General features: G+C 40.3%; 2 protein-coding genes across 2 annotated transcripts; both read left to right on the forward strand.

Annotated features, from left to right (window-relative positions):
- The first annotated feature begins 1,165 nt into the window (after window positions 1-1,165).
- LOC103706176 (probable L-ascorbate peroxidase 4, peroxisomal) lies at window positions 1,166-7,410 on the forward strand. Its single transcript, XM_008790214.4, has 9 exons — window positions 1,166-1,496; window positions 2,677-2,801; window positions 3,612-3,661; window positions 4,523-4,588; window positions 4,666-4,714; window positions 6,053-6,135; window positions 6,236-6,315; window positions 6,520-6,622; window positions 6,985-7,410. The coding sequence occupies exons 1-9, from the start codon at window positions 1,384-1,386 to the stop codon at window positions 7,180-7,182; spliced, it is 867 nt and encodes a 288-aa protein (XP_008788436.2). The 5' UTR covers window positions 1,166-1,383; the 3' UTR covers window positions 7,183-7,410.
- Window positions 7,411-13,220: 5,810 nt separating this feature from the next.
- Window positions 13,221-16,758, forward strand: LOC103706177 (F-box protein At2g17036-like). The gene is made up of 2 exons (XM_008790215.4): window positions 13,221-14,637; window positions 16,550-16,758. Exon 1 carries the CDS (start codon window positions 13,390-13,392, stop codon window positions 14,623-14,625), a length of 1,236 nt encoding a protein of 411 aa, XP_008788437.2. The 5' UTR covers window positions 13,221-13,389; the 3' UTR covers window positions 14,626-14,637; window positions 16,550-16,758.
- The last annotated feature ends 7,725 nt before the right edge of the window (window positions 16,759-24,483 follow it).

Raw genomic sequence — 24,483 nt, forward strand, 5'->3', positions numbered from 1 at the left:
AGGAGGGGAAAGGAATGTTTTATCAACACTATATTAGAGCAAATGAATAGGACTAATTTAAGGTAGGTAGAAAGTATCAAAGAGATCTGCCTTAGACGCCATGAATTTTGGCTGTTGTTGGAGAGCATCTAATTTTCTCAAAGGTGTAGAACTAAAGGAGGTCATGATAATATAATAGAACATGGAACTTCAAATTATCCCCACATTGAATCCTGAGTTAATTACCTGGACAAAGCATGACCGCAAGCATTGTTTTCTTAAGAACAAATACAACAGTAAATACATTTATCCATGTATGTATGTCATAATTAGTAATAAATTGAATGAATTAATTAATACGAGTATGAATACATTCATAAGAATAAGAAAATAAAATATTTAAAAGTTAAGCGGAAAAATTTGTTGAAGAATGTCATTATTATTGTTCTAGTATGATTAGTATGATTAGCCACATATAGCTCACTTTCCAATCATCAGCATTTTAGCTTCTTTATAAATTTGTGATATCTTAATATCTTGAATTCTAGATACGTGTAATATCATTTTTTCAAAGAAAAAAAATACCATACTGAACCTTCATTATCAAATATCTTCCTAATAAAGGATTTATACCTTTTTATATTTTCCTTTTTCATATGCTTTTGCATCAGTTCTTTTCATATAGTTTTCATATGCAAGTTGAAACAAATTTGTGCCCAATGTACCCATTGTTTCAAAATATCCTTCTCCATTACTGCATTCACATGTACTAAAGAACAAGATTTTTGTCAGATATACTTAAGATGCTATACTTTCTGAATCCTATATGTGGAAGTGTCTAATTGCCAATTAATACAAATGAGACATTCAGCAAATTTAAGTTATTACCATTCATAATACGTGTCTAGAAACGTAACGGTAACATGAGATTAACGGACCGGGCCGACAAAATGATGAACGGACAAATGCCTCACACTTTCTAGAATGTCGGTGGCGTGTGGCCGTTGCTGCTGGTCCAAACAAGAAGGATCCAGTGCTTGATATTCCCACCCCTGCATCCCCTATGCTTACTACTACCTGCACGTCCCAATTCCCTGCACAGTAATGCTACCGAAACTAAATTATTGGGTGGTAATATCCGTGGGAGTAATAATAACTGACAGGAACAGAGTAGCCAATCTGCTTCACTTTCGAAACATTCTTTCCTTTCTCCACTCTTCCACTCCATTCCTTCCCACTGATTCCTCTTCTCTTCTAGTCTTCTCCTCTCCATATTATTATTATAAACTTGATACTATAAAACAGAGGCCTATCTCTTCTCCTTCCTCCGCCCCCCTCTCTGTGCTCCTGAGCGACATCCGAAGACCAAACAAGACTCGCGAACTCGGCGATAGTTAGATAATAATGGCGGCGCCGGTGGTGGACGAGGAGTACCTGAAGGAGATCGAGAAGGCCCGCAGAGACCTCCGAGCTCTCATCTCCAGCAAGGGCTGTGCCCCCATTATGCTCCGCCTCGCGTGGGTTATTCTTCTTCTATTTCTTGCTCTTCTTGAACGAATTTTTCTTGGCTTTGTCTTCTCGTGTCCTTTCTATCTTGGAGTTTGTGGAGCATCCGTGCGTTTTGGCTTCTAAAAATCTGAACTCTTTCTGTGTCTTTTAATTGGTTTCGAGTCCTTTTCCCGGTAAAGCTTTTATCTTTCGGTAGAAGGCCCGCATGTCGTGCATTTTCTTGATCTTTCTTCTCTTCATTTCTTCTTCCTCTCTTGCTCCCTGTTTTCTTGCTGTTTATGTGTTCTTGCCGAGGTTTAAGGGCTTCTGTTTCTTGGTTCTAGACGTTGTTTCAGTTGGTAGGGTTTTTCCTTTCCAGAAGGTTGGATAAGTAGTTCTGTTCTGTTGATTTTCTTTTCCCTGCAATGATGTTTGTCTCTATTGGTTTTATAAAAGGAACCTCATGTGGTTTGGTTGACATCTATTACCTTCGTCACTCTGATTGTAGAAGAATACCACCAAGATTGATATCACCTGAGAGTAGATGATTATAATTTATCCACAGAATCACTGCGTTGATCCTAAGAAGAAGGATATGATTTTGCTATTGAAAAAAAAGAAGAACATCTGAAGATCATTAGAAATAGTTGGGAACTTTTTATTAAGTTATGGACTTCTGATTTCTCTATGTTCCTCTTATCGTTCAATAAAAAAGGACTGCAATATTGTTGCAATGCCAACTAATTACCGTACTCTTAATTACTGCCGAATTCAACCAACAGCTGTAATTAGTACTGGGGTTTAAGAAATTGTGCTTCAATATGGGTAGGGGTAGTGGGTGTTCATAAAAAGATCAGAGAGAGAGTAGTTGCTGGAGCTGTTTCTTTGTTGCATAGGATAGCAAATTTCATGAGAAAACTACCAGGTTCGAAAATGAAGTCATCCAGTCCTCAAATGCCAAGTTTACAACTTAGGAATATGTTGTACTCACGATGGTGCTTCTTTAAGTAATCAAGTGTTAAACAATTTTGGCAATGCAACTATGCAAGTATTCTTGTTATTATGTGCCTATGAAATGCTAGATTGTCTGATATAAGTTCTTTAATGCATCTGTTGATATGAAAACTAGGATTTGTAAGGACACTTATACTCTTTTAATAATCTAATGTCTAACATGACTTTCTTCTTCTTTTTCTTTTTCTTTAATAGATTTCATGATGCTGGCACTTATGATGTAAAGACAAAAACAGGTGGTCCAAATGGTTCAATTAGGTTTGAGGAAGAGTATAGCCATGGTTCAAATGCTGGTATAAAAATAGCTATAAACCTTTTGGGTAAGTCATTCCATTTTAATATGCTTGTTATCTTTCACCCATTATTTTTCCATCTTTTACCGGATATAATCGTGGAAAAATTGTTTTTACAATAATGAATTCATCTCACTTTCTTGCTGCTTGTTTTTTTTTTTTTTGAATGTAAGAGTAATGAGAAAATATGATAACATAATAATTTTCATTATTATATTTTTCAATATCCACACATCAATTTGAAATTGTTGATGATCCAATATTCTCATGTTTATATTTCTCGGTTGGTTATTTGCTTACTAGATTTTATGTATGATCATTGTCTCATCATTAACATATAAAAATCAACTATCTCCATCCTAAATGTGGTTTAGTCTCATTTCTCCAATACAAAAAGTTATGGTACAGCGAACCATGCTCCCCGCAGTTATTTTTTATGTTCTATGGTCAAGTTTCTCTTCTAAGGCTTAATGCATTGGACACCATCTTGCGAGCTCTTCTCTTTGTATGTTTCAGCATGATGTGGTTGAGCACCTTCAATTGAATTACCTCTTTACTCTTTTCAATTCAAAAAATTTTAACAAGGTTTTTGGCCCTTTATGGATGTTTTTATCTTTCACTACTCAATTTCTGTAACTATCATTTATAATTTTATGCTAAACTTTCCCAAGAAACTCATACTTCATATTTAATGTATATTAAGTTCTGCTAATATTTTTCACTCTTCCCATTTCAAAGAAGTTTATCATGCCACTTCAGAAATTCATAAAGAAAGACAATAGTTTCAAACCAATTGAAAACTCGAATGCTCACTTTTTTTTTGTTACTTGTTTTCAGAGCCAGTGAAAGCAAAGCATCCCAAGATTACATATGCAGATCTTTATCAGGTGATTGCTGCACTTTTTTTTTCTTCTAAACTTGTACATATTTTCAAATCAACTTTAAATTATGTTCTATTTCACTTTAAATAAACTATAAAAGCCTTTTGTTTAGATCGTACGCTTTGTTGACTGTGCAGAGTATATCTACTTTTGAGCATAAATGGTAAACTGAATTTTTGCCCCCTTATGTTTTTGAGTTGAGGTAATATGATAGTGATCAAAAGAGGGAAAAATATTTGATTGTAATGAGAAAACCATCCCAACTGAATGGCAATAAGCTTCAGCAGGGCCAAGATTCCAGCTTAATTTACTATATGCTCTCTAACATGGTCCTTTTGCCCACAAGTAGGATGTCCCTCCATTTTGAAACTAAAGAATTCGCTAAAGTACTCTCTTTAAAAGAAGTTGATTACTTAGAAGTATCCTCGATATATTATGTTTTAGGTTTTGATGAGCTAGCACCAGAGCATTTGGAGCAACAAATGTATCTTTCTGTGTGACAGTTAGAACCTTATATTAAGAACTTTAATTAAGCACATTATTTAAGTGTTAGAACTTAGAACCTTTTACTATATACTTTTGGTATTCAACTAAATATATTGGAACATCGAATCACTTTGTTTTTCATGTCCATTGATCTGTTTATATTGAATGTGGTATACTTGTTATTCACATTTAGCAATGTCAGAAAGGATGTCAAAAATTATGAGTTGACCTGGGAAGCAGCAGTTGATACACAAGAGAGATGAATGAGTTTCGCAGTGCTGTCCCCTATTTTTGTGGGATAAGGCTTGCTTTTTGTGGGTTTGTTATGGTTTTACTCTATATTAGTGCATTCAAAATAATTATTGCAAGTGTCATTATCAGCTTGCTGGAGTTGTTGCTGTTGAAGTGACTGGTGGGCCGACTATTGACTTTGTCCCAGGAAGAATGGTATGTGAAATAGCAATACTGTAAAAATATTTAATCAACTGACACCTGCATATTAAGTGATCATTGTCTTGTACTAGGACTCATCGCAATGCCCAGAAGAAGGAAGGCTTCCAGATGCTAAGAAAGGTATGTTACAACATGTTTTTTTAGGGTAATATAATAAAAATTATCATCACATATTTTCAACTAAGCCTAGACTTATCTGTCTGTAAACGGTTAGTCAATGGCATGTACGATGAATGTCTACATGGAAATACTTGTGTTGCATTAATAGAAAAGACATGTACAAAAGTGTTGTCAAAATGTGATTTTCATGGCACTGTATGTGACTTTATATCCACCTAAAGACTCCACTGTTTACAGAGCTTTTAAAACTTGCTCTTGAGGTAGATGTAAAGAGGCAGCTATCTCCGGAAAAGTCACATGTGAGAGTTCTATGAGTGCGAATTACATTTAGTCCAACTATATATGATTGTCTTGAAGACCACACATTTTGAGGTGGTATTAGTGTTTACATTTTTTTAAAGTATTTTGTTTGTGTTGTGTTATTCTGCTATCCATAAAAGTCCATAAGTTGAAAGTACACTATCTGAAGGCTATTAGATATTGAAGATGAATAATTGTGTTTCAAGATGAGTGGCAAAATGCTAAAACATGCAAAAATTTATCAGTATTGTTCCCATATTAAAGTTACATGATTCACAAAACTCCTTGTCTTGATTAGATGTCTAAAATATTTTTCGATGCTTTGCTTATGTTCTTTTTTTTTAAGTTTCAGATGGATAACAATTTTATATCAAAATTGCACATTTTATTAAAAGAGAATGATGCTGTTCATCTTCATTCAGTTTGAATAATTACAACAGGTATATAAAAGGATGTGAAAATTTATAGTTTATGTTTGACTACTATATCATGTGTGAGACATGTTACAATTTCAATTCATAAGAAATTAACTTTTTGGAATCAGTTTTCCTCAAAAAATATATGGTAGCAGGGAATCCATTTGGAATTAATAAGCATGAATAATCTTTGGACAACAAAATTGATTTTATAAATAGACGTTATTTAAGGTACTATGAGAGTTAGTTTGTTCAGGACTAAAATGTAGGGTAAGAGTATATTGAGATCATTAAGTGGGAAAGATTACTTGAGTATAGTGAGGTTTCTTCAAATCTATAGCATTCTTTCATCTTTATTCTGAATTTTGCTTTTAGCTTAACCCCAAGCAAACCTTTTTTATGCTGCTCTTACCATTATGTTTGAAAGGTTGAAGTTCTCTTTTATTTCACTGAATGCTTCATTATGAGATGATCCGTGAATGATCAAACAACCATAGGCTTAACTGCAAAGCTATTTTTTCCCAGTCAGTTATACTGGTGTTTTTTGAGAATGCAGTCATACTTGTCTTTAAATTTCTGCTGGTTGGTAGTTTATGACAATATATGGGTCAATGCAATGTAGGGGTGTCTCATTTGAGGGAAATATTTTACCGGATGGGTCTGTCAGACAAAGATATTGTGGCACTATCTGGTGGCCATACTCTGGTAAAATATTAACATAATTCTGCAGCATAGAGATATGGATGTGTTAGTATTTCTGATGATTATAGTTTCTGACAATTTGTGTTTGGTCTTGGTGTTGAAGGGAAGGGCTCATCCTGAGAGAACAGGATTCGAAGGTCCTTGGACAAAGGAGCCTCTCATCTTCGACAACTCCTACTATGTGTAAGAGCATTAGCTTAATAATCTTCTGACATAAAAGTGTTTGGCAATGACATGATATCATCTTTTCTCATTTAATTACTTTAAACAAATGAATCTCATTAGCTCTTCTTTGTACATAGCATATATGAATTAAATCATGCAGCTGTTCATATTTTCACAAAGGAGGAAGTTTAAAATCGACTCTGTGTTTATATTCTGTATCAGAGAACTTCTGGAAGGGGATAAAGAGGGGCTCCTGAAGCTTCCCACGGACAAGGCTCTCTTGGAGGACCCTGTATTTCGGTGTTATGTTGAGCTATATGCAAAGGTATCATCAACATGTCTTCATTTTGCATGACAGGAAAAGCAACAATTTTTCTTTGGTCAATTAACTAAACAACTTAGGGTTATCTCTTTCTGATTATGGAATAACTGACCTCTGTTATATGGCGGATTAGCACTTGCTAGTACAAACTCACCTCCAAATAAAAAGTCAGAACTGTCGGTGAAACATTGTCTGGTAACTAGCATTCCCATTTAAATTCTCTCTTGGAGAAGAGCTACCTAATGTTACATAATCAAAATTTTAAATCTCTTTTGCATTTTTAGTGAATGAACTTGTCTTGTTCTTCTCTTGCATTAAACTTTCATATATCAATCCTCGAAATAATAACCCTAGGCTTTTTGTAGGACGAAGATGCATTTTTTAAGGACTATGCAGAATCACACAAGAAATTGTCCGAGCTGGGCTTTACTCCACCTTGCATCCTTTCAGCCACCAAATCAAAATTAAAGGCTATACTAACACAAGGTGCTGTTACAGTCGCAGCTGCTGCTGCATTGCTCATTCTGAGTTACTTATTCGAAATTGGCAAGAACATGGAGTAAATGGCCAGTCTGATTTATGTCGGGTATTATAGCTTACTGTAAGGAAGTCAAATGCAAGCAGCAAAAAGAAAGCCCTTGTAAAGGGATAGCAGGGAGGTTTTTGCATAAATTATAGAACAATAAATCACTGTATTCTGTTAATGATGTGCTGCACATTGTATGGTATAACTTCACCAGATGAGCTTGTCAAATTACATTACATAACTAAAAACAGTGTACTGAGCCAAAGTATTATTCTCATGTGGAGCATAATTGAAGAACAAAAGGTGCAGTCCGTCTGCCAGCTGCGGAGCAGCACAATTAAGGAGGATAATATGGTGTCCAGAATGATAAGAACAAGCACATGGACTTGCAAGAAGAAAAAATATTAGAGAAATAAATAATTTTTTTTCCTTAATAAAAGCGTTACAAAATTGGGCTATTTTTGTTCGCTCATGCCCGCTCCAAAGAGGCACCTTGTGGACTTTCCCCAATATCTGCACACAGCTATATCACTTGACTTGTAGCTCTTATGTATAGAATTTATATTGTTGCTTCTAAATTCTAAACTGAGACCGAGATGTTGCTCAGCTCGCTTTGAGGCTTGTAAGAAGTGTACTGAGAGAGATTGGATAAGACCAAGGTGAGGAAGAACTGGTCATTTTCGAGGCTAACCTGTAAGAAGTCTACTTGTTGGAAAGTTTTCGGCGGAAATTTTTTGATGCTTAAGTCAGAATAGTAGAGCTATAGTATGGAAGGAAGAAAATTTGTAGAAATAAATATCCAAATGAGTTTACTTGAGGATCCCGAGCTACCCCTTTATATATAGTAGAATATTGAACCAGTATCTAATATGGCGTGACATGCCTTAACTGTATAGTAACGATTAGCTGCACGTTAACAACGTGGTAACAGTTCTGCGTGAGCAGCACACAGCGATAATTACACCGATCGTGTATTGGCTACAGTGTCGCCATAACTGATGGTCTTTATTAGCATAAGCAGAGTGGCACCTTAGTTTTCGCTGAAGTTATTCATCTTGGTTAATACCGAGGTCAAGGAGGTTGGTCTAAGCTGAGGTCAACATGTCCAGTATTTTTTCCACCTTCACTTCTGAGTCTGAACTGAATCTTAGTTCGGGTGACAGAAGTTGTATCATCATCTTGATAGGGGCAAGACATCTAGAAGGGAGTTTTAATGTATCAATTGACCTTCTCAAAGCGCCATCATATCTAGGCTGTCTCGAGACGTCATTATTCTAGAGTTTTTTTGTGGCACTATTAATGGGGTGATTTGGATGAATCGCTCACGCCATATGCTGAGCTAACACGCGGTTGAATTAGTTTGGGAAGTCGAATTGTTGCTTTAATTAGAGCCGTTCACACCCCTATATAAGGGTAGCCCCCTCCTTCATTTTGCACATCTTGCTTCTTTTGCAAATCTCCCCGGCGGCTTGAGCTTTCTACTGGGTGCTTCTCCGACAAAGTTCTTCCCTTTGGGCTTCGAAATCCTCCTTGGTTTTTTCTGACGACCACTAGTGGGTTTTTGCTTTTGACTGCTCAGATTTTTTTCTTTCTTGCCCCTTTTCCCTTTTTTCTTTTCTATTTTCTATACGAGCGAGGCTGAGATCGAGGTCTCAGCAGGGAGTTGGTCATCCGACCAATCTCCTCGAGCTCAGTGTTCCTCACATCCCAGTGTGGCTAAGCTCGAAGTCCACTCCAGACCAGAATACAAGGTGTCAGTCCTCACCCAAAAGGAGATGGACTTGCTTCGAGTTCAACACTTCGTTCCTCCCAAGTTCACTTTTGAGCTCGTTGGTCCCGAGGACTAGGTGACTAATCCTCCTTCTTCTTAGCTTGGCCTGTACGAGAAAACTCTCAAGGCTGGGCTTAGATTGCCTTTCCACCCTTTCATCATCCAGTTGATGAGGGTTTATAGCCTCATCTAGATCCAACTAGTTTTGAACTCCTCACAGGTCATTGTAGATTTTTTTGCCCTCTATTTTTTTTACAACATTTGTGCCTCAGTTTCTCTCTTTCAGAGATGCTTCACTTTAAAGAGGCATCCTTCGAAAAGCAATTGGTGGTATTTTTCTTCTCGAAAGGGCTGCCAATTGATTCGAGGTACTCCTTCTTCCATTCACGGATGGAAGGAGAGATTCTTTTTCGTTTCTTCTAAGCGGCCATGGCAGTTTGAGACTTTGTGAAGGGCACCTCGAAGGTCTTTGAACTGACCTCCACAGTTGTTCGGTGATGATCAGGGATCCTTGGACACTCTTCTTAAATTGAAGATTCCTTCGCTGCAAGAATGTTATCCGAAGAGACACTGATCAATGTTGGCTCGAACCTAGCCGACCCTTGGGATAAAATTCCTTAGATTTTTATCTTTTCACCAAGTCGTTAAGTTCTATTGTGCTTGTAGTTGTTGCAGCTATGAAAACCAACCCAGCGTTGATTTGAAAAGCTATGCATAAGAGGGCAACTGCAATGTTTGCCGGTGAAACTCCTCAGAAGAAGAAGACGAAGAGAGGATCTACTTCGGGTCCTTCCGAGGCCATGGCTGAGGCTTCTGTTCCTGAGGTCTCCGTTCCCAAGGTGCTGAAACCTCGGATAGAAAGTGTGGAGCTCAACCTCGAGGTTGAGATCATGTCACCCATCAGGTCGGCTTCTTTAGAAAGGCTTGTCCTTGCCTAGCTGTCCACTGCCGCTGTAACTACTTGTTCGACATCATATGATGCTAATACCTTAGCCCAAGCTGGTCCAATTTCATCAGCTCCACTAAACATAGCTCTGCATCTCCGTCCTCCACATCGAGCTCCTTGGGTCATGTTGCCTCCGAGTTCTACATCTCGAGATGGTCGATTAAAGCTTTAGTCTCGACTTTGTTGTCTTCTCGGGTGGTCAAAGAGCGGTGGGTAAGTTTTTGTATTAATATTATATAAAATGTTTTACTTCGGATATTGATCACATCTTTTTGTAGCATGCCCATAAGGCTTATTATATGTGCGAGGCCGTTATGACGCTTAGGCATCATATATCAGACATTGATGCGAAATGGAAGGCTACTGAGCAGAAGTTGCCGAGGTCAAGGTGAAGTCGAAAGTCGATCTTGAGCAGGCAGAGAAGCAAGCTCGGCTAACTGAGGAGAGGGCGAGGAAGGCCGAGGAAAAGTTTGAGTCAGCAGAAGCGCAAGCCTTGGCTGCTCGAACTCGTGCAATGATTTCCGACAACCATCTTTCTGAGGCTAGGGAGATCTTCTTGGCATCTGAACAATGAGCCGTGGAGCTATCTGCAAAAATTGGTCAGGTTGAGTAGGAGGCTGTTGAGGTCAATCTATCTGCATGTGAGATTCTGGAGTTCATCCCCAAATTAAGTTTTGAGTGAGCTCGACTTACGGAGGTCCTGGATGTGTTCGGGGTGTCTTCACAGGAGTAGCTGATTTCATTACTGAGCTCTTCCTAACATCTGAGGTCTTAGGTCGGGGCCCAAGCATTTCTAGGATATCCCCAATCTTATCTCAGTTGTACATATTAGTCATAGTTGACCGATCTAAAAGGTAGAAATATAATAAGAAGATCAAAATGAACTTGGGATATACTGAACTTTATTGGTAATATATGTGTAGCTTCTCGAAGTTCTAAGTTCGAGGGATTGAGGTACCGTCGAGATTTTCTAGCTTATACGTCCTAGGTTGTATCACTTCGGCTACTCAATACGGTCCATCCCAATTCGAAGCCAATTTATCAAGTTTTTTTTGACTGTGACACTTCGTTCTTCTTTAGGACGAGATCGCGAGATTGAAAGAGATCTTGAATTGTAATACCGAGCTGTCTTTGGTTGTTATGTTGCCATATAGATTTGAGCCGGGCCAAAGATGTCTAATATTTGCTCCATCCGCTTTCTCTCCATGATGTAGTACTCCTATCCTCCCAATTACTATGGCAATAAATAATAACTACCTGCCCCATAGCAAGTTCGTAGTCACATCAAGTCATATCCTACTTACCAAACATATTTAGATGGCATGTCATGACATGTTGAAGGATGACAGTTATAACAAACTGCTTGTGTGCTATTAGGGCTCGTTTGGTTCGCGGGAAAAGAAGGGGGGAAAGTGTGGTCAACGGAAAAGTAATGAGATGCCTCTTGTTTGGTTGGAGTTTTCAAAGGAGAGAGAAGGGAAAGTTATATTCCCATGGGAATGTGATTCCCACATTTCATGGGAAAGTCTTTCCCATGAGAAACATGGGAAAGTTACTTTCCCATGAGGCGGGAATCACTCCATTTTTACTTTTTCCCAAAAAGTCCTTTCAGCATTAAAGAAGCATTAAAGAGGCATTAAAAACCTAATTTTTATTAAGGGCATAATAGGAATTATATATAACTTTCCTAGGAAAGTGGATGGCCAACCAAACATAAGCACCTTGGAAATTTGTCACTTTCCCATGGTCAACCAAACATGCCAAAAGTACTTTCCTAGGCATCCTCTTCCTAGGAATTTGTTTCCCAGAAATCATATTTCTAGGAAGGAAAATGCTTCCCGCGAACCAAACGAGCCCTTAATGGATTTTGATGTTCTTTCTTTACAATGAGCTCTTCTCTTGACTTCATCATGAATGCTTTCTATTAGGAAGCCTCATGGCAGTAACCATTGCAGCGGATGCTCTATTTTTGTGAATCCTTTCATGTTGGCTTTAATTCGAGTTTCAACGACATTTGATTCATTAGAGCACAACCTTTTAAAATGGGCTTCCTTGGAAACATCAAAACAAGGTACATTAATCTACATGCTTTTCACTTATGCGTTGTTTCGTTCACATATCGCCATCGGTTTTTGTCTGCTGTTTCGTTGTTGTCTTGTGCTTTCCTGCATCCATTTCCGCAGTTGGTATCTGCAATGTTTCAGTTAATTTGACAAATTGTGACTTGTTAAGCATTCGATCACATCGAGTTTATATGTAAACAGTAGATAATACACATCAAGATCTTGATAGAACATCTTGACGAGCTGACCCCAAGGTTGACCCAGGGGATACACCTGCTTTGTACTTTAATGATCCACCTTAATGTGATTGTCCTCGCATGATACACTGATTACTAGCTTTATGATACACAACTTTAACAGCATAGGTTCAATTCTTCTAAATTTTGGAAAGTGTGGTTTACTACAATGTCATGCTTTCACCTCCCCCAAATTTCCATAATATTTGCATTTTCCTTTTTAACCCTTTTCTATCCGGTTCTAGTTGGGTATCCTGACCTGAAAGGTCATTGCATTGTTAGAATATGCGAAGTACTTTGATCGGCTCTAGGAACTTATTTTAATGGCTTCTGGAAGTGATTCCTTCAGAGCTTTGTTCCTTATGATTATAACTAGCTTGTGACTCATCAAACATTCTTAATATTTCCTTGCCTAGCTACTTTAACCAACAACAATTACTTTCTGATGTACTTTTTTTTTTTGGTGTCCAAACTCAAAGTTAAACTTAGAGGAAATTGTGAGGACCGTACATAATCAAAAAATTTAAATAATATCCTCTAACTAGCTTTTTTTAGATGAAGTTGTAGATTATTACAAATGATATCAGAGTGGATCCGGTTCATAATCTATGTTAACTAAAAACCACTGCAGCACAGATTATTTGAAGTAGTAGATCTTAGGTACTTATGCAAGATCGAAAATTTCAAATAATATCTTGTTAGCCATTTTAGATGAAGTTCTAAATTATTATAGAAACATTGTATGCTTCAATAAATGTTGTTGCCTCTGACAATGTTATGGTTGCGCATCAAAGCATTCGTTTCAATGTCTATGTGCTGTAAATTTGGTTAACCACATTGATTCAAAAAGAAAAATTCCAGCTTGGTAGGTCCTTCTGTAATGCCAAAGTATATAATGGCAATGTAGGATCCATGGTTTTATCCCATTTGGTTACCAATCCTTTGTATCACCACCGTTAATCAAGACAGTTTGCGGCTGTGATCTTAGATCCGGTTGCAATGCGAGTATTGGCTCTCTCTCGGTCATTTGATTATGGAAATTAGTAAAATAGTCGGTGGAGCGGAAAGCCGGGTTTTATATGTTCGTTTCGTACGTAGCTGTGTTCTTGCAAGAATCGGAAGGGCGCGATCTCGATCAAGAAACCCAACCAAGAAAAAGAAACCCTATAGGCTCATCCCGTTTCCACCACCACCTCCACCTCCACCTCCTTTTCTCCGAGCGGCAACAATGGCGTCCGGCGAAACAAGCAGCAGGAGGTGGGTCACCCGATGGCCCGATCTCCCTACCGATATCCTGGACGTCATCGTCAAGAAGCTCACCCGCGCCTCCGATTACCTCCGCTTCCGTTGCGTCTGCAAGTCCTGGCGCTCCTTCGCCAAACCCACCAATCTTCCCTCCCACCTCCCTCTCCTCATGCTCCCCTACGACCCCCGCTCCCCACGCCGTCACGTTCTCAGCCTCCCCACCAGGGAGATCCGCGCTCTCCCCATCCCCGACCTCGTCCACAAAGTAACCCTCGCCTCCTCCCGCGGCTGGCTTCTCCTGCTCGACCTCGTCCCCGCGGGCGGACGCCTCTTCTTGCTGAACCCCCTCACCGGGGCCCAAGTCCAGCTTCCTCCCACCGATGGTTTCTTCCACCTGACCGGCTTCGAATTCAATCAGGTCCTTGGGGAGTTTCTGAGCATCAGACGCGGCAACGGCTCCACCATGAGCCCCCTCCATTACTCGGTCATTTTCCCGTGGAAGGCGTTCTTGCTTTTGAGCCCGAACGTGGACCCGAGGGATTCCGTGGTGGTGATCGCCGAGTGCTACCGTAACTCCCGTGAAATCGCCTTCTGTAAATTGGGAGATGAATCATGGACCGTGATGAATACCGGTTTGGTCACTGAGCTCGTCTCCATGGCGCACCATGAGGGGAGCCTCTATATGACCGACATGCAAAACAATGCTTCGGTTTGTAAAATTGCTTCCCCTTCGAACCCTGAGCCGATCAATTTGCCGAATATTGATCTTGAGGAGTGTCATCTGTTTTTCGTGACAACATCTACGCAGCTGTTGTTATTTGTCCAATATCATGTAGGTCTTATCCCCGATGATGCTGATTTTGATGATGAACATTTCGATCATTGTTTTGGAATATTTGAGTTGAAGCAGGGGAACGCACCCGGATGGCATACGATCGAAGGCATTCATGGCAACAAACTGTACATAGCAATGGAGCTATTTCCGGCCTACCTTGTTTTCGGTTGGGCTATTCCTGGACGCATAGGAGATTGCATTTTCTATAGCAGGGCTTCTGGCCTTTCATATAGACAGCTGAAGAGCGATTTTCATGAAATGAATGCTTTCAATTTCGAGACCGGCAACTATGTTCGTATAGTTCGTACTTGGGGGGCATCACCCTCAGATAAGTGGCTGCCTCCTGCTTGGATCGAGCTCAATCTCTGCAAAATGTTGGAATAGAGTCCAGTGCGGGTAATGCTTGAAAACCATCTTCTATACTTTAGATTTATTTTACAGTCTTGGTTAATTATCTGATTAGATGTGAGATGGCATTGTGTGGCTTCCTGAAAATATTTTCTGGAAAAGGAAAATAACATTGATTCCGAACTAAAATTGTAGTTTGATGATATTGCAGTTAATGGCTTATGCTCTGCCAATTAGACAATCATTCCTACAGCACAGTTTTGCACTTAAACTGCTGAGCTGAAATATTTGATCTGCTGTACTTTTCCTCGTAATGTTATTGAACAAGCAGCTTAGTGCTGATACATTCATAATCTCATATGCCTTGATAGAAATTTTGACTTGGCATGAGGATACAATGCACGGTTGCTTTCTGCAATCCCCTATATAGAACAATGATTTGCTTAATGTGATTGTCCTCTCATGACACTTTTGATTCTTAGCTATATGAGACAGAAGTTTCAATATTTCAATATTTATCCTTTTTTTTTTTTAATTCTTGAAAGGTGATGTTGGACTCACTAAAATTTTAGTTGAGTGATGCTTCAGTAAATCATGCTTTATGAACTTAGGCATGGGATAGGTGCGTTTGAAGTCCTTAATTCTTTGCTTTTCAGTTTGTTTTATCCTTTTCAGTTTCAATCTCCTTTGAAATCATGCAATGACAATGCTTTATAAGTAAAGAAGTTTAATTAGGTTTAGGAATTAGATTGATGCGCCCATTGCTTTTTGTGTTCATAATGGTTTCCACGAGCCATTGCTTTGTAGGTTTATTTATCCTTACTACCTAGCTTGTGGCTCAATAATTTATATTACACAAGCCTTCACTCTTCAAACATTTTTTGCTTTAACAATTAATTACATTTTAGTCATGTATGTTAAAGTTCTTACCCCACCGAATCTACATCATTTGTTATCAAAGCTCAAAAGCAATATAAGAGGAGCCATTTCATACAGACAAACAATTTTCTAGTTGAGTTCATAATTTGCTAAGTTGGGCTGCTTAAAAGGCTATTTGGTGCGTAATGTTTTTTTCTTAAGTCATGCATGCTTAATGTATGAAATAGTAGTGAATCCCATGCTTTGTCTATAGACCCTAATATAGGCTAATCTTGGACAAGTTTCTTAGTTTTAATAATGCAAACTTTTAAGTATTTTCAGACCCACAAAAAAAGGAAGAAAAGTAGAACTGAAAATGCAAGGGCATGTGAAACCATGAAAGAACATGGTCCAGAAAAAGAAAACCAAATAATACCTTTCGGCTAGCCATTTTGGGTATATATGGAGAAAATTATGTTGATGCTACACTATTTTCTTGTTATTTTATCCTTTCTGCAAGACACCCACGCTTTTGTCAGATAAAGGTGATCCTACTTATTAAAGAAAGGCAAGAAAGTGTTGCAATGCATTTTTGCTGTTTGATATTACCAAATCAAGGATGAAGAAAGCATGTTGGAGACACTGGAATATTCAGATTATCCTATCATTTTGTTAAAAATTCATTTTGGAGCAACTCCAGCTCGATGTATCCAACATCTGAGACTCTGAGGATTATCTGACCATCAAGTTTAGTTTGATTTCTTTGAGTCTTTTTCGTGCATCATCTCCATAATCGAAGTTAAGTTTGAATTTTTAAGTCTTTGCCGTGCATGATCGCCATAATCACTTCCTATATTCTGTGATGAAATATCTTAAACATTCATTACAGAAACCCTTTCAATCTATAAAAGTCTCTGTTTTTCTCATTTAGTTGTTTTCCACAGATAGATTCTAGACTCTTTGGTATATCTTCTTCATTAGTTTTTCAAGGAGATGCCGTGTGTAGTTTGTAAAAAAATATTTTTTATTACGTTCCACATCTGATGCTTTTCTCTGGTTCGTTTTCTCCCTTGAACTGATAATGAATGGCTGATCTTTGCAGGACCTGCAAAAGCTTGAACCTAGGTGTAGCAGACAAGTCAAGCTTGAATCTGGGAAGAGGCAACCTTTGCTGAAGTAGCACAAATGCGTATATTTGTTGCAGTTCTAGAATGTTTTTGTTATTTTTTTTTTCCACTTTTTTTTTCTAGTTCTTTTACTAGTTGAGAATGTCCTCTCCCTGTATGAAAGTCCGCTTTTTGGCTGCTCGAATTTTTCTTTTCTTTTTCTTTTCCCTCTTTTGTCTTTTCTTTTTTCTACATGAGCGAGACTGAGATCAAGGTCTTAGCGGCGAGTTGGTCGTCCGACCAATCTCCTCGAGTTCGGCATTCCTCACATCCCAGTGTAGCTAAGCCCAAAGTCCACTCTGGCTTAGAACACGAGGTGTCAGTCCTCAGCCAAGAGGAAATGGACTTGCTCCGAGCTCAATACTTCGTTCCTCCTAAGTTCACTTTTGAGCTCACCAGACCCGAGTACTGGGTAACTAGTCCTCCTCCTTCTCGGTTCGACTTGTATGAGGAAACTTTCGAGGCTGGGATTAGATTGCCTCTCCACCCTTTTATCATCCAGTTGATGAGGGTTTATAGCTTCATCCAGACCTAACTGGTTTCGAACTCATGGCGGGTTGTCGTAGGTTTTCTTGCTCTCTATTTTCTTTATAACATCCATGCTTCGGTTTCTTTCTTCTAGGGATGCTTTACTTTAAAGAGGCATCCCCGAAAAAGTAATTAGTGATATTTTTCTTCTCGGAAAGGACCATCAATTAATCCGAGGTACTCCTTTGAGAGCATGACAGTTTGAGACCCTGTAAAGGACACCTTGGAGGTCTTTGAACTGACCTCCACAGTTGTCCGATGACGATCAGGGATCTTTGGACACTCTTCTTAAATTGAAGATTCGTCTGTTACAAGAACTGTTATCCAAGGAGACACTAATTAATATTGTCTTGAGCCCAGCCGGCCTTTAGGATAAAATTCCTTAGATTTTTAATCTTTTCACCTCATCGTTAAGTTCTATTGTCTAACATTCTTCTCAGCCTTGCAGTTGTTGTAGCTATGAAGGCCGACCTATTATTGATTCGAAAAGCTATGCGCAAGAGAGCAGCTGCGACATTTGGGGGTGAAACTCCTTAGAAGAAGACGAATTGAGAATTTACTTCGAGTTTTTTCGAGGCCATGGTTGAGGCCTCTGTTCCTAAGGTCTCTATTCCTGAGGTGCTGGAACCTCGGCCAGAAAGTGTAGAGCTCAACCTTGAGGTCGAGATCATGTCATCCATCAGGTCGGCTCTTCCAGAAGGGCTTGTCCTTGCCTAGCTGGCCACCATCGCTCTGATTGCCTATCCAACATCATATGATGCTACTACCTCACCCCAAGCTGTTCCAATTTCATCAGCTTCACTAGAACATAGCTATGTAGCTTCGTCCTCCACACCGAGCTCCTTGGGTCGTGCTGCCTCTGAGTTCTCCATCCTGAGGTGGTTGGTTAAAGCTTCAAACTCTGCTTTGTTGTCTCCTCGGGTGGCCAGAGACATAGTTCATGCTATTTTTTTTTAGCTGTAGGGTGATAAAAGTATCGTAAGATCTGTCCATGTCAATAACTTAATTGACAGGACTTTCACCTTGGTCATCCAGATAAGTTTCTATACTAATATTTTATAAAGTGTTTTACTTCGGACATTGATCACTTCTTTTCTGCAACATGACCATGAGGCTTGTTATATGTACGAGGCCGTTATGATGCTTAGTCATCATGTCTCAGATGTTGAGGCGAAATGGAAGGCTTTCGAGCAGAAAGTTGCCGAGGTTAAGGGCCAATCTTGAGCAGGTAGAGGAGCGAGCTTGGCTAGCTGAGGAGAGGGCGAGGAAGGTTGAGGAAAAGATTGAGTCAGTAGAGGTGTAAGCCTTGGCTGCACGAACTCATGCAATTATTTCCGACAGCCATCTTTTTGAGGCTAGGGAGGCCTTCTTGGCATCCGAACAACAAGTAGCGAAGCTATTTACGAATATTGGTCAGGCCGAGTAGGAGGATGTCAAGGCCATGGAGATGGCTGGTAGGGCTGAAGAGAGGGCCACTCGGGCGGTTGAGGAGTTCTTTGCTTTGGATAAATTTAAGGCAGATTCTATTGGGAATGACACCGATGCCTTTGCAAAAGGCTTCGAAGACTGTCGAGCTCAAATCCTTCGACTTTACTTTAAGATGGATTTCAATAGCCTTTATATTGACCTCGACGATGAAGTGGATGACGAGGATGAGGATGGCGATGACGAAGAGTTAAGCTTTTTTCTTTTTTGGTTCACTTGGATTTGTCGAGCTTATTGTATCTTGTTTTGGTTCGAGTATTTTGAGTTTATTTACAAACTCCTCCAAGTAATGAAAAATGAAATTTCTCTAAGTACTTGAATTCGGTTTGCACAATTTGTCTTGTTTGAGTTCGATTGATTGTACCAAACTTCTTTCTTTTGATGCCTCTTCTTAGGCTTAATTCCAATCAGAGGATCGGCGAGGATCCCCAGCCAACATTGGGTTTTCCGCATATGAGATTCTGGAGTTCATCCCCAAATCAAATTCCGAGTGAACTCGGCTTACGGAAGTTTTGGACGTGTTCAAAATGTCTCCACGAGAGTAGCTAGTTTCGTTACCGAGCTCTCCTTGACCTCAGAGGTCTTAAATCGGGGCTCAAGGATTCTTGGGATATCCGTGATCTTTTATCTCAGTTGGACATATTAGTTATACTTGACCGATCTAAAAGATAAAAATATAACAAGTCTTCAATGGGAATGAACTTGGGATACAATGAATCGCATTGGTAATATATGCGTAATTTTTTAGAGTTCTAAAAATGACCTGCCTTTAGTTGGAAAGTTGCCATATGAATTCCAACAAAGTTAAAAGTGTTGAATATTTTCTCCATTATTTTTAATAAATTTTAAATAAATAATAAGTACTCTCACTATTATGATTGGCTCTGTCCACTTTTTTTCCTATCCTCCCAATTACTACGGCAATATATAATAACTACCTAACCTGTCATGCCCCCGGCCCAAGATCTCGAGCCGGGGGTCCGCGCCAACCGCCGCACACCCGTAGGGAACTCTCCCCACGAGCATGCAAGGCATCTTAACAAAACATCTTAATTATATAACTAAAATAATTTAGCTGAAATAAATGCAATCTTATTCCATTGACTGACACAAATTATAAAGTCTCACAGTTCTCAATGCGCAGCGGAAAATAAAGATAGAACATTAATTTAAATAAAACCTAATCTAAGATAACTTGTGTCATAATTCTTTTATTCGCTCTTCCATATTGTAAAACCTCGGATTGAGCTAATTCTTCGGATCTGTAAAAAACAACAAGAAATCGTATAATGAGCTAGACTCCCAGTAAGTAATAAACACCTTAACTAGTCAATTCATATAATAACATAAAATATAAATACAAATTACAATGAATCAACATAATAACATAATCAATTTCTTTTCAAACACAAATTCGTTGAAATCCGTATCTTTCAAATATCCATATGCATAATCATAAATCTAATTCAAAACAAATCACATTTAACTCAACAGCCTTTAACTACGACCACATTTATATCCTGTGGCTAGGCCAGAAATAGAACCACACTTATACCCTGCGGAGTAGGCCAGAATACCGCACTTATACCCTACAGAGTGGGCCAGAATACCGCATTTATATCCTGCGGTGGGGTCAGAATTGCCAATGCATAATCCCCAATTGGCAGGGTCCAGAACATAGTCAGGCTGAGAGTTCTAAATCTGATGCACACCAAAATTCTTTTTGTAACATAATAGGTATATCATAATTCGATCTAAATATGAATATACGATGCAAGAACAGTAAATATAGAAATAGTCCGAAAAATATTATTCCATTTCACATATCTATATACCCTACAGAGTGGGCCAGAATACCGCATTTATATCCTGCGGTGGGGTCAGAATTGCCAATGCATAATCCCCAATTGGCAGGGTCCAGAACATAGTCAGGCTGAGAGTTCTAAATCTGATGCACACCAAAATTCTTTTTGTAACATAATAGGTATATCATAATTCGATCTAAATATGAATATACGATGCAAGAACAGTAAATATAGAAATAGTCCGAAAAATATTATTCCATTTCACATATCTATTTTTCATATCAAACCATCATCTCGTAAAATTCATAAATCACATATAAATTCATTAACAATTTATTCGATGCAAAATAATATTATATAAATGAAGAGTCTAGAAGGCAGTTCATTACTTACTTTGAACGCGATCCACAGTAAATCCAATTAATCTCACAAATTTCTCGCAGAACCTAATATCCAAAAATCATATTTTTCTTTTAAAATTCATCACAATATATATTTAGAAAACTTAAATTTTAACATTCTCACAGGGCCGACCCTGCAGAAGTGTCTAGCGCTCCGGGTTTGGATTTGGATTCGGGTTCATACCCGTAAACCACCCTCTCCCTTTATTTATTTATTATTATTATTATCTTTTCTTTTCTTTCCTCCCCCCCCTTTTTTTTCTTCTTTTCTTCTCTTTTCTCTCCCGACTCCCCCTCTTCTCCTTCGGTGAAACAGGGGGTCCCGTGACCCCCCCCTTCTTCTTCTTCTTCCCTCCCGGTCGGACTCTGGGGCGGCCATGGTGGCCGGCCCCGACGGTGGCAGGAGGCGGCGGAGCAAGCCCGACCACCCCCTGCGGCTGGCGGCGGCGAGCACGCCGGCGCTAACGCCTCTAGCCGAAGCGAAGCATCCCTTTTTGGGCCAAAATCCGGCGATCGGCCGGCTCAAAATCACCACCCACCCTAGCTAATCACCAAGCAAGGAGAAGGAAAAAGCTTACCTTAGCCCCGACGAAGATCCGACGCCTCCCTTCCTCTTCGGCGGCGATGAAGGAAAAGGGTCACCCGTGCTACTTGGCTCTCCCTCTTCCTCTCTCTCTCTCCGGCAATGCGAAGAAAATCTCTCCCCCTTCTCCCTGGCGGCTCTTCTCAGTGGTCTTAAGGAGAGGAAGCCCTAAAAACAGGGCTTCCTTCTTCTTCGGGATGGAACCAGTCCATCCCGTCGCCTCATGTGCGTCGCACGTGAGGCCGGGGTTTTGGGACTGGGCCGGTCATTTGGACCGGGCCCAGTTCCGAAGTCTTACATAACCCATGGCAAGTCTGTTGTCACATCAAGTCATATCCTACTAACCGAACATATTTAGATAACATGTCATGACATGTTGAAGTATGACATTTATAACAAAGAGCATGTGTGTTATTAATGGATTTTGACGTCCTTTCTTTACAACGAGCTTTTCTCTTGACTTCATCATGAATCCTATCTATTAGGAAGCCTCATAGCAGTAACCATTGCAGTGGATGCTCTATTTTCGTCAATCCCTTCATGTTGGCTTTTAAGGCATGCTGCTGCTTTCGAGTTTCAACGATATTTGATTCATTAGAGCACAGCCTTTTAAAATGGGCTTTCTAGGAAACATCAAAACTACATTAATCTACATGCTTTTCACTTATGCGTTGTTTCGTTCACATATCGCCATCGGTTTTTGTCCGCTGTTTCGTTGTTGTCTTGTGCTTTCCTGCATCCATTTCCTCAATAGGTATCTGCAATGTTTCAGTTAATTTGTTAAGCATACGATCATCACATCGAGTTTATATGTAAACAGTAGATAATATACATCAAGACCTTGATAGAACATCTTGACGAGCTGACCCCATGGTTGACACAGGGGATAAACACCTGCTTTGTACTTTAATGATCCACCTTAATGTGATTGTCCTCGCATGATACACTGATTACTAGCTTTATGATGCACAACTTTAACAGCATAGGTTCGTCACTTCTAAATTTTGGAAAGTGTGGTTTACTACAATGTCGTGCTTTCACCTCCTCCAAATTTCCATAATATTTTCATTTTCCTTTTAACCCTGTTCTATCCGGTTCTAGTTGGATATTCTGACCTGAAAGGTCATTGCATTGTTAGAATATGCGAAGTACTTTGATCAGCTCTAGGAACTTATTTTAATGGTTTCTGGAAGTGATTCCTTCAAAGAGCTTTGTTCTTTATGATTATTACTAGCTTGTGACTCATCAAACTTTCTTAATATTTCCTTCCTTAGCTACTTTAACCAACAATAATTACCTTCTGGTGTACTGTTTCTTTGGTGTCAAAACTCAAAGCCAATCTTAGAGGAAATTGTGAGGATCCGTACGAGCGCATATTTAGTCCCACATCGGTTATTCGCTGGGTAGATCTTGGATGTTGTGGTTCAAATTTGGCCCGAGGGTGACCATGCCGGAGGAGCCGAGGGAGCCGCCGGTGATTGAAACAAGACATGGGCCACCTTCTGCGCGGCGGCGGCGGAAAACCTGCACAAAATCTCACCGGTGTTTCCGGTGAGGGCCCTCCGACGATCAAATTATAGTGGGGTAAATGTGGTCCAGCCAAAAAGAGTCTTTTAGAATTTGGTCCGGCAATTTATAGTCCCGGTGGAGAGGCCCAGGTGGCAGAGGCATTGCCACCCTCATTATGAGAGGAGGCGTGGCTCTAAGCCGAATGGCGCGCAGCTAAGGCTGGCCGGTGGCGTGTGGTGCTGTCCGTTCTTAAGAACAGTAAGGTATCAACAGTCGTAGCAGGGTATGGCCGGAGTAGTCATGGTATTGTCTTTTGACCGTCGAGAGCCAACTATCGAAGTATGGTACGGTGGCATTGTAATGTACGGTCACGTAAGAGGGCGTGGGCACATACATGGGTGCGGTTGTTGGCGAGGCCGAACCCGTTGAGAAATCGCATCATGCTTTTGACGAAGTTGGCTAGGCGGATGCTGAGGGTAGCTCAGCTCCCCGGGTTCCGAGGTGTGCTCGGTGGAGCCCCTCGAGCTCGAGGGTCGGGGCATACTACTGAAGTGGGCGCCCCGAGCTTGGTCGGGGCGGGTCGGCGAGTATTGGAGGCGCCCCGAACTTGGTCAGGCGAGTCGGCAAATATTCGAGGTCGATGGAGCTTTTGGTGGAGTCTGAAGCCGAGCTGATTCTGAGTCGGTCCGAGGATTCAACCGGTCGGTGTTGGCATTTATTGAGGCAAAATGGGGGGGGGGGCTCTTAGTTGTGGGCTCAACGATCCATTTCGCCCCCCATCATTTGCCCCCCACTTCCGATGTCAACCTGCCCTTCAGCTCGGGTGAAGGAAGTTGCCGGACTATTGATCGTCCAGTGCTTCAGTCAAGTGCTCAAGAAGAGGTGCGTACCGAGCTGGATATACTTCGGCACATTTCATAGCTAGAAGCTCTGAGTCGGGCTTAAGTGGCTTGAGCCTCCATGTTTTTCTGAGCAGAATCCGCCGTGGGAACTTTCCGATGTTCCACGTGGGCATTCTTTTCTGGGGAGTTGCTGGAATGGAACGAGAAGGGGTCGACCATTAATACCTCGTCCCCTAAAGCATCCCGTCTGGCGGAACGCAAGAAGCCGGCCATTAATGCTCCCTTTTCCGAAGCGTCTCGCTTGATGGAATGCGAGAGGCCAGCTATCAACGTTTTGATCTCTGGAGCGCCCTCCATAATGACCATCATTAGTATGGTGATTCGGGGAGATTTGCTGAGGCCGTCTTGAGGCCTGCCACATGGCGAACCCCGCCTCGTCTGATCGCTCAGGCTACCCGATCAGAGCCACTGTAGTGGGTTATATAAGGACTGAAAGGGGGGCCCTAGGATCGTTGCTTGGTCCTCTCCCACTCTTGGTCCTCTTCTTTCAGCCGCCATTGCCATGGTGTTCAAGCTTTTCTTTGGGCACTCTAGGAGCTTTTCATCAACCTTCGCATCAGGCACTACTTTCACCTCCCGGCGATCATTCTCCTTCTTTCCTGATCACCATTTTCGGCAAGCTTTCGGGTAGGCATTTTATCACCTATAGTTTGGTGC

This window comes from Phoenix dactylifera, chromosome 2 (genome assembly GCF_009389715.1).
Source record: "Phoenix dactylifera cultivar Barhee BC4 chromosome 2, palm_55x_up_171113_PBpolish2nd_filt_p, whole genome shotgun sequence".
NCBI lineage: Eukaryota > Viridiplantae > Streptophyta > Magnoliopsida > Arecales > Arecaceae > Phoenix > Phoenix dactylifera.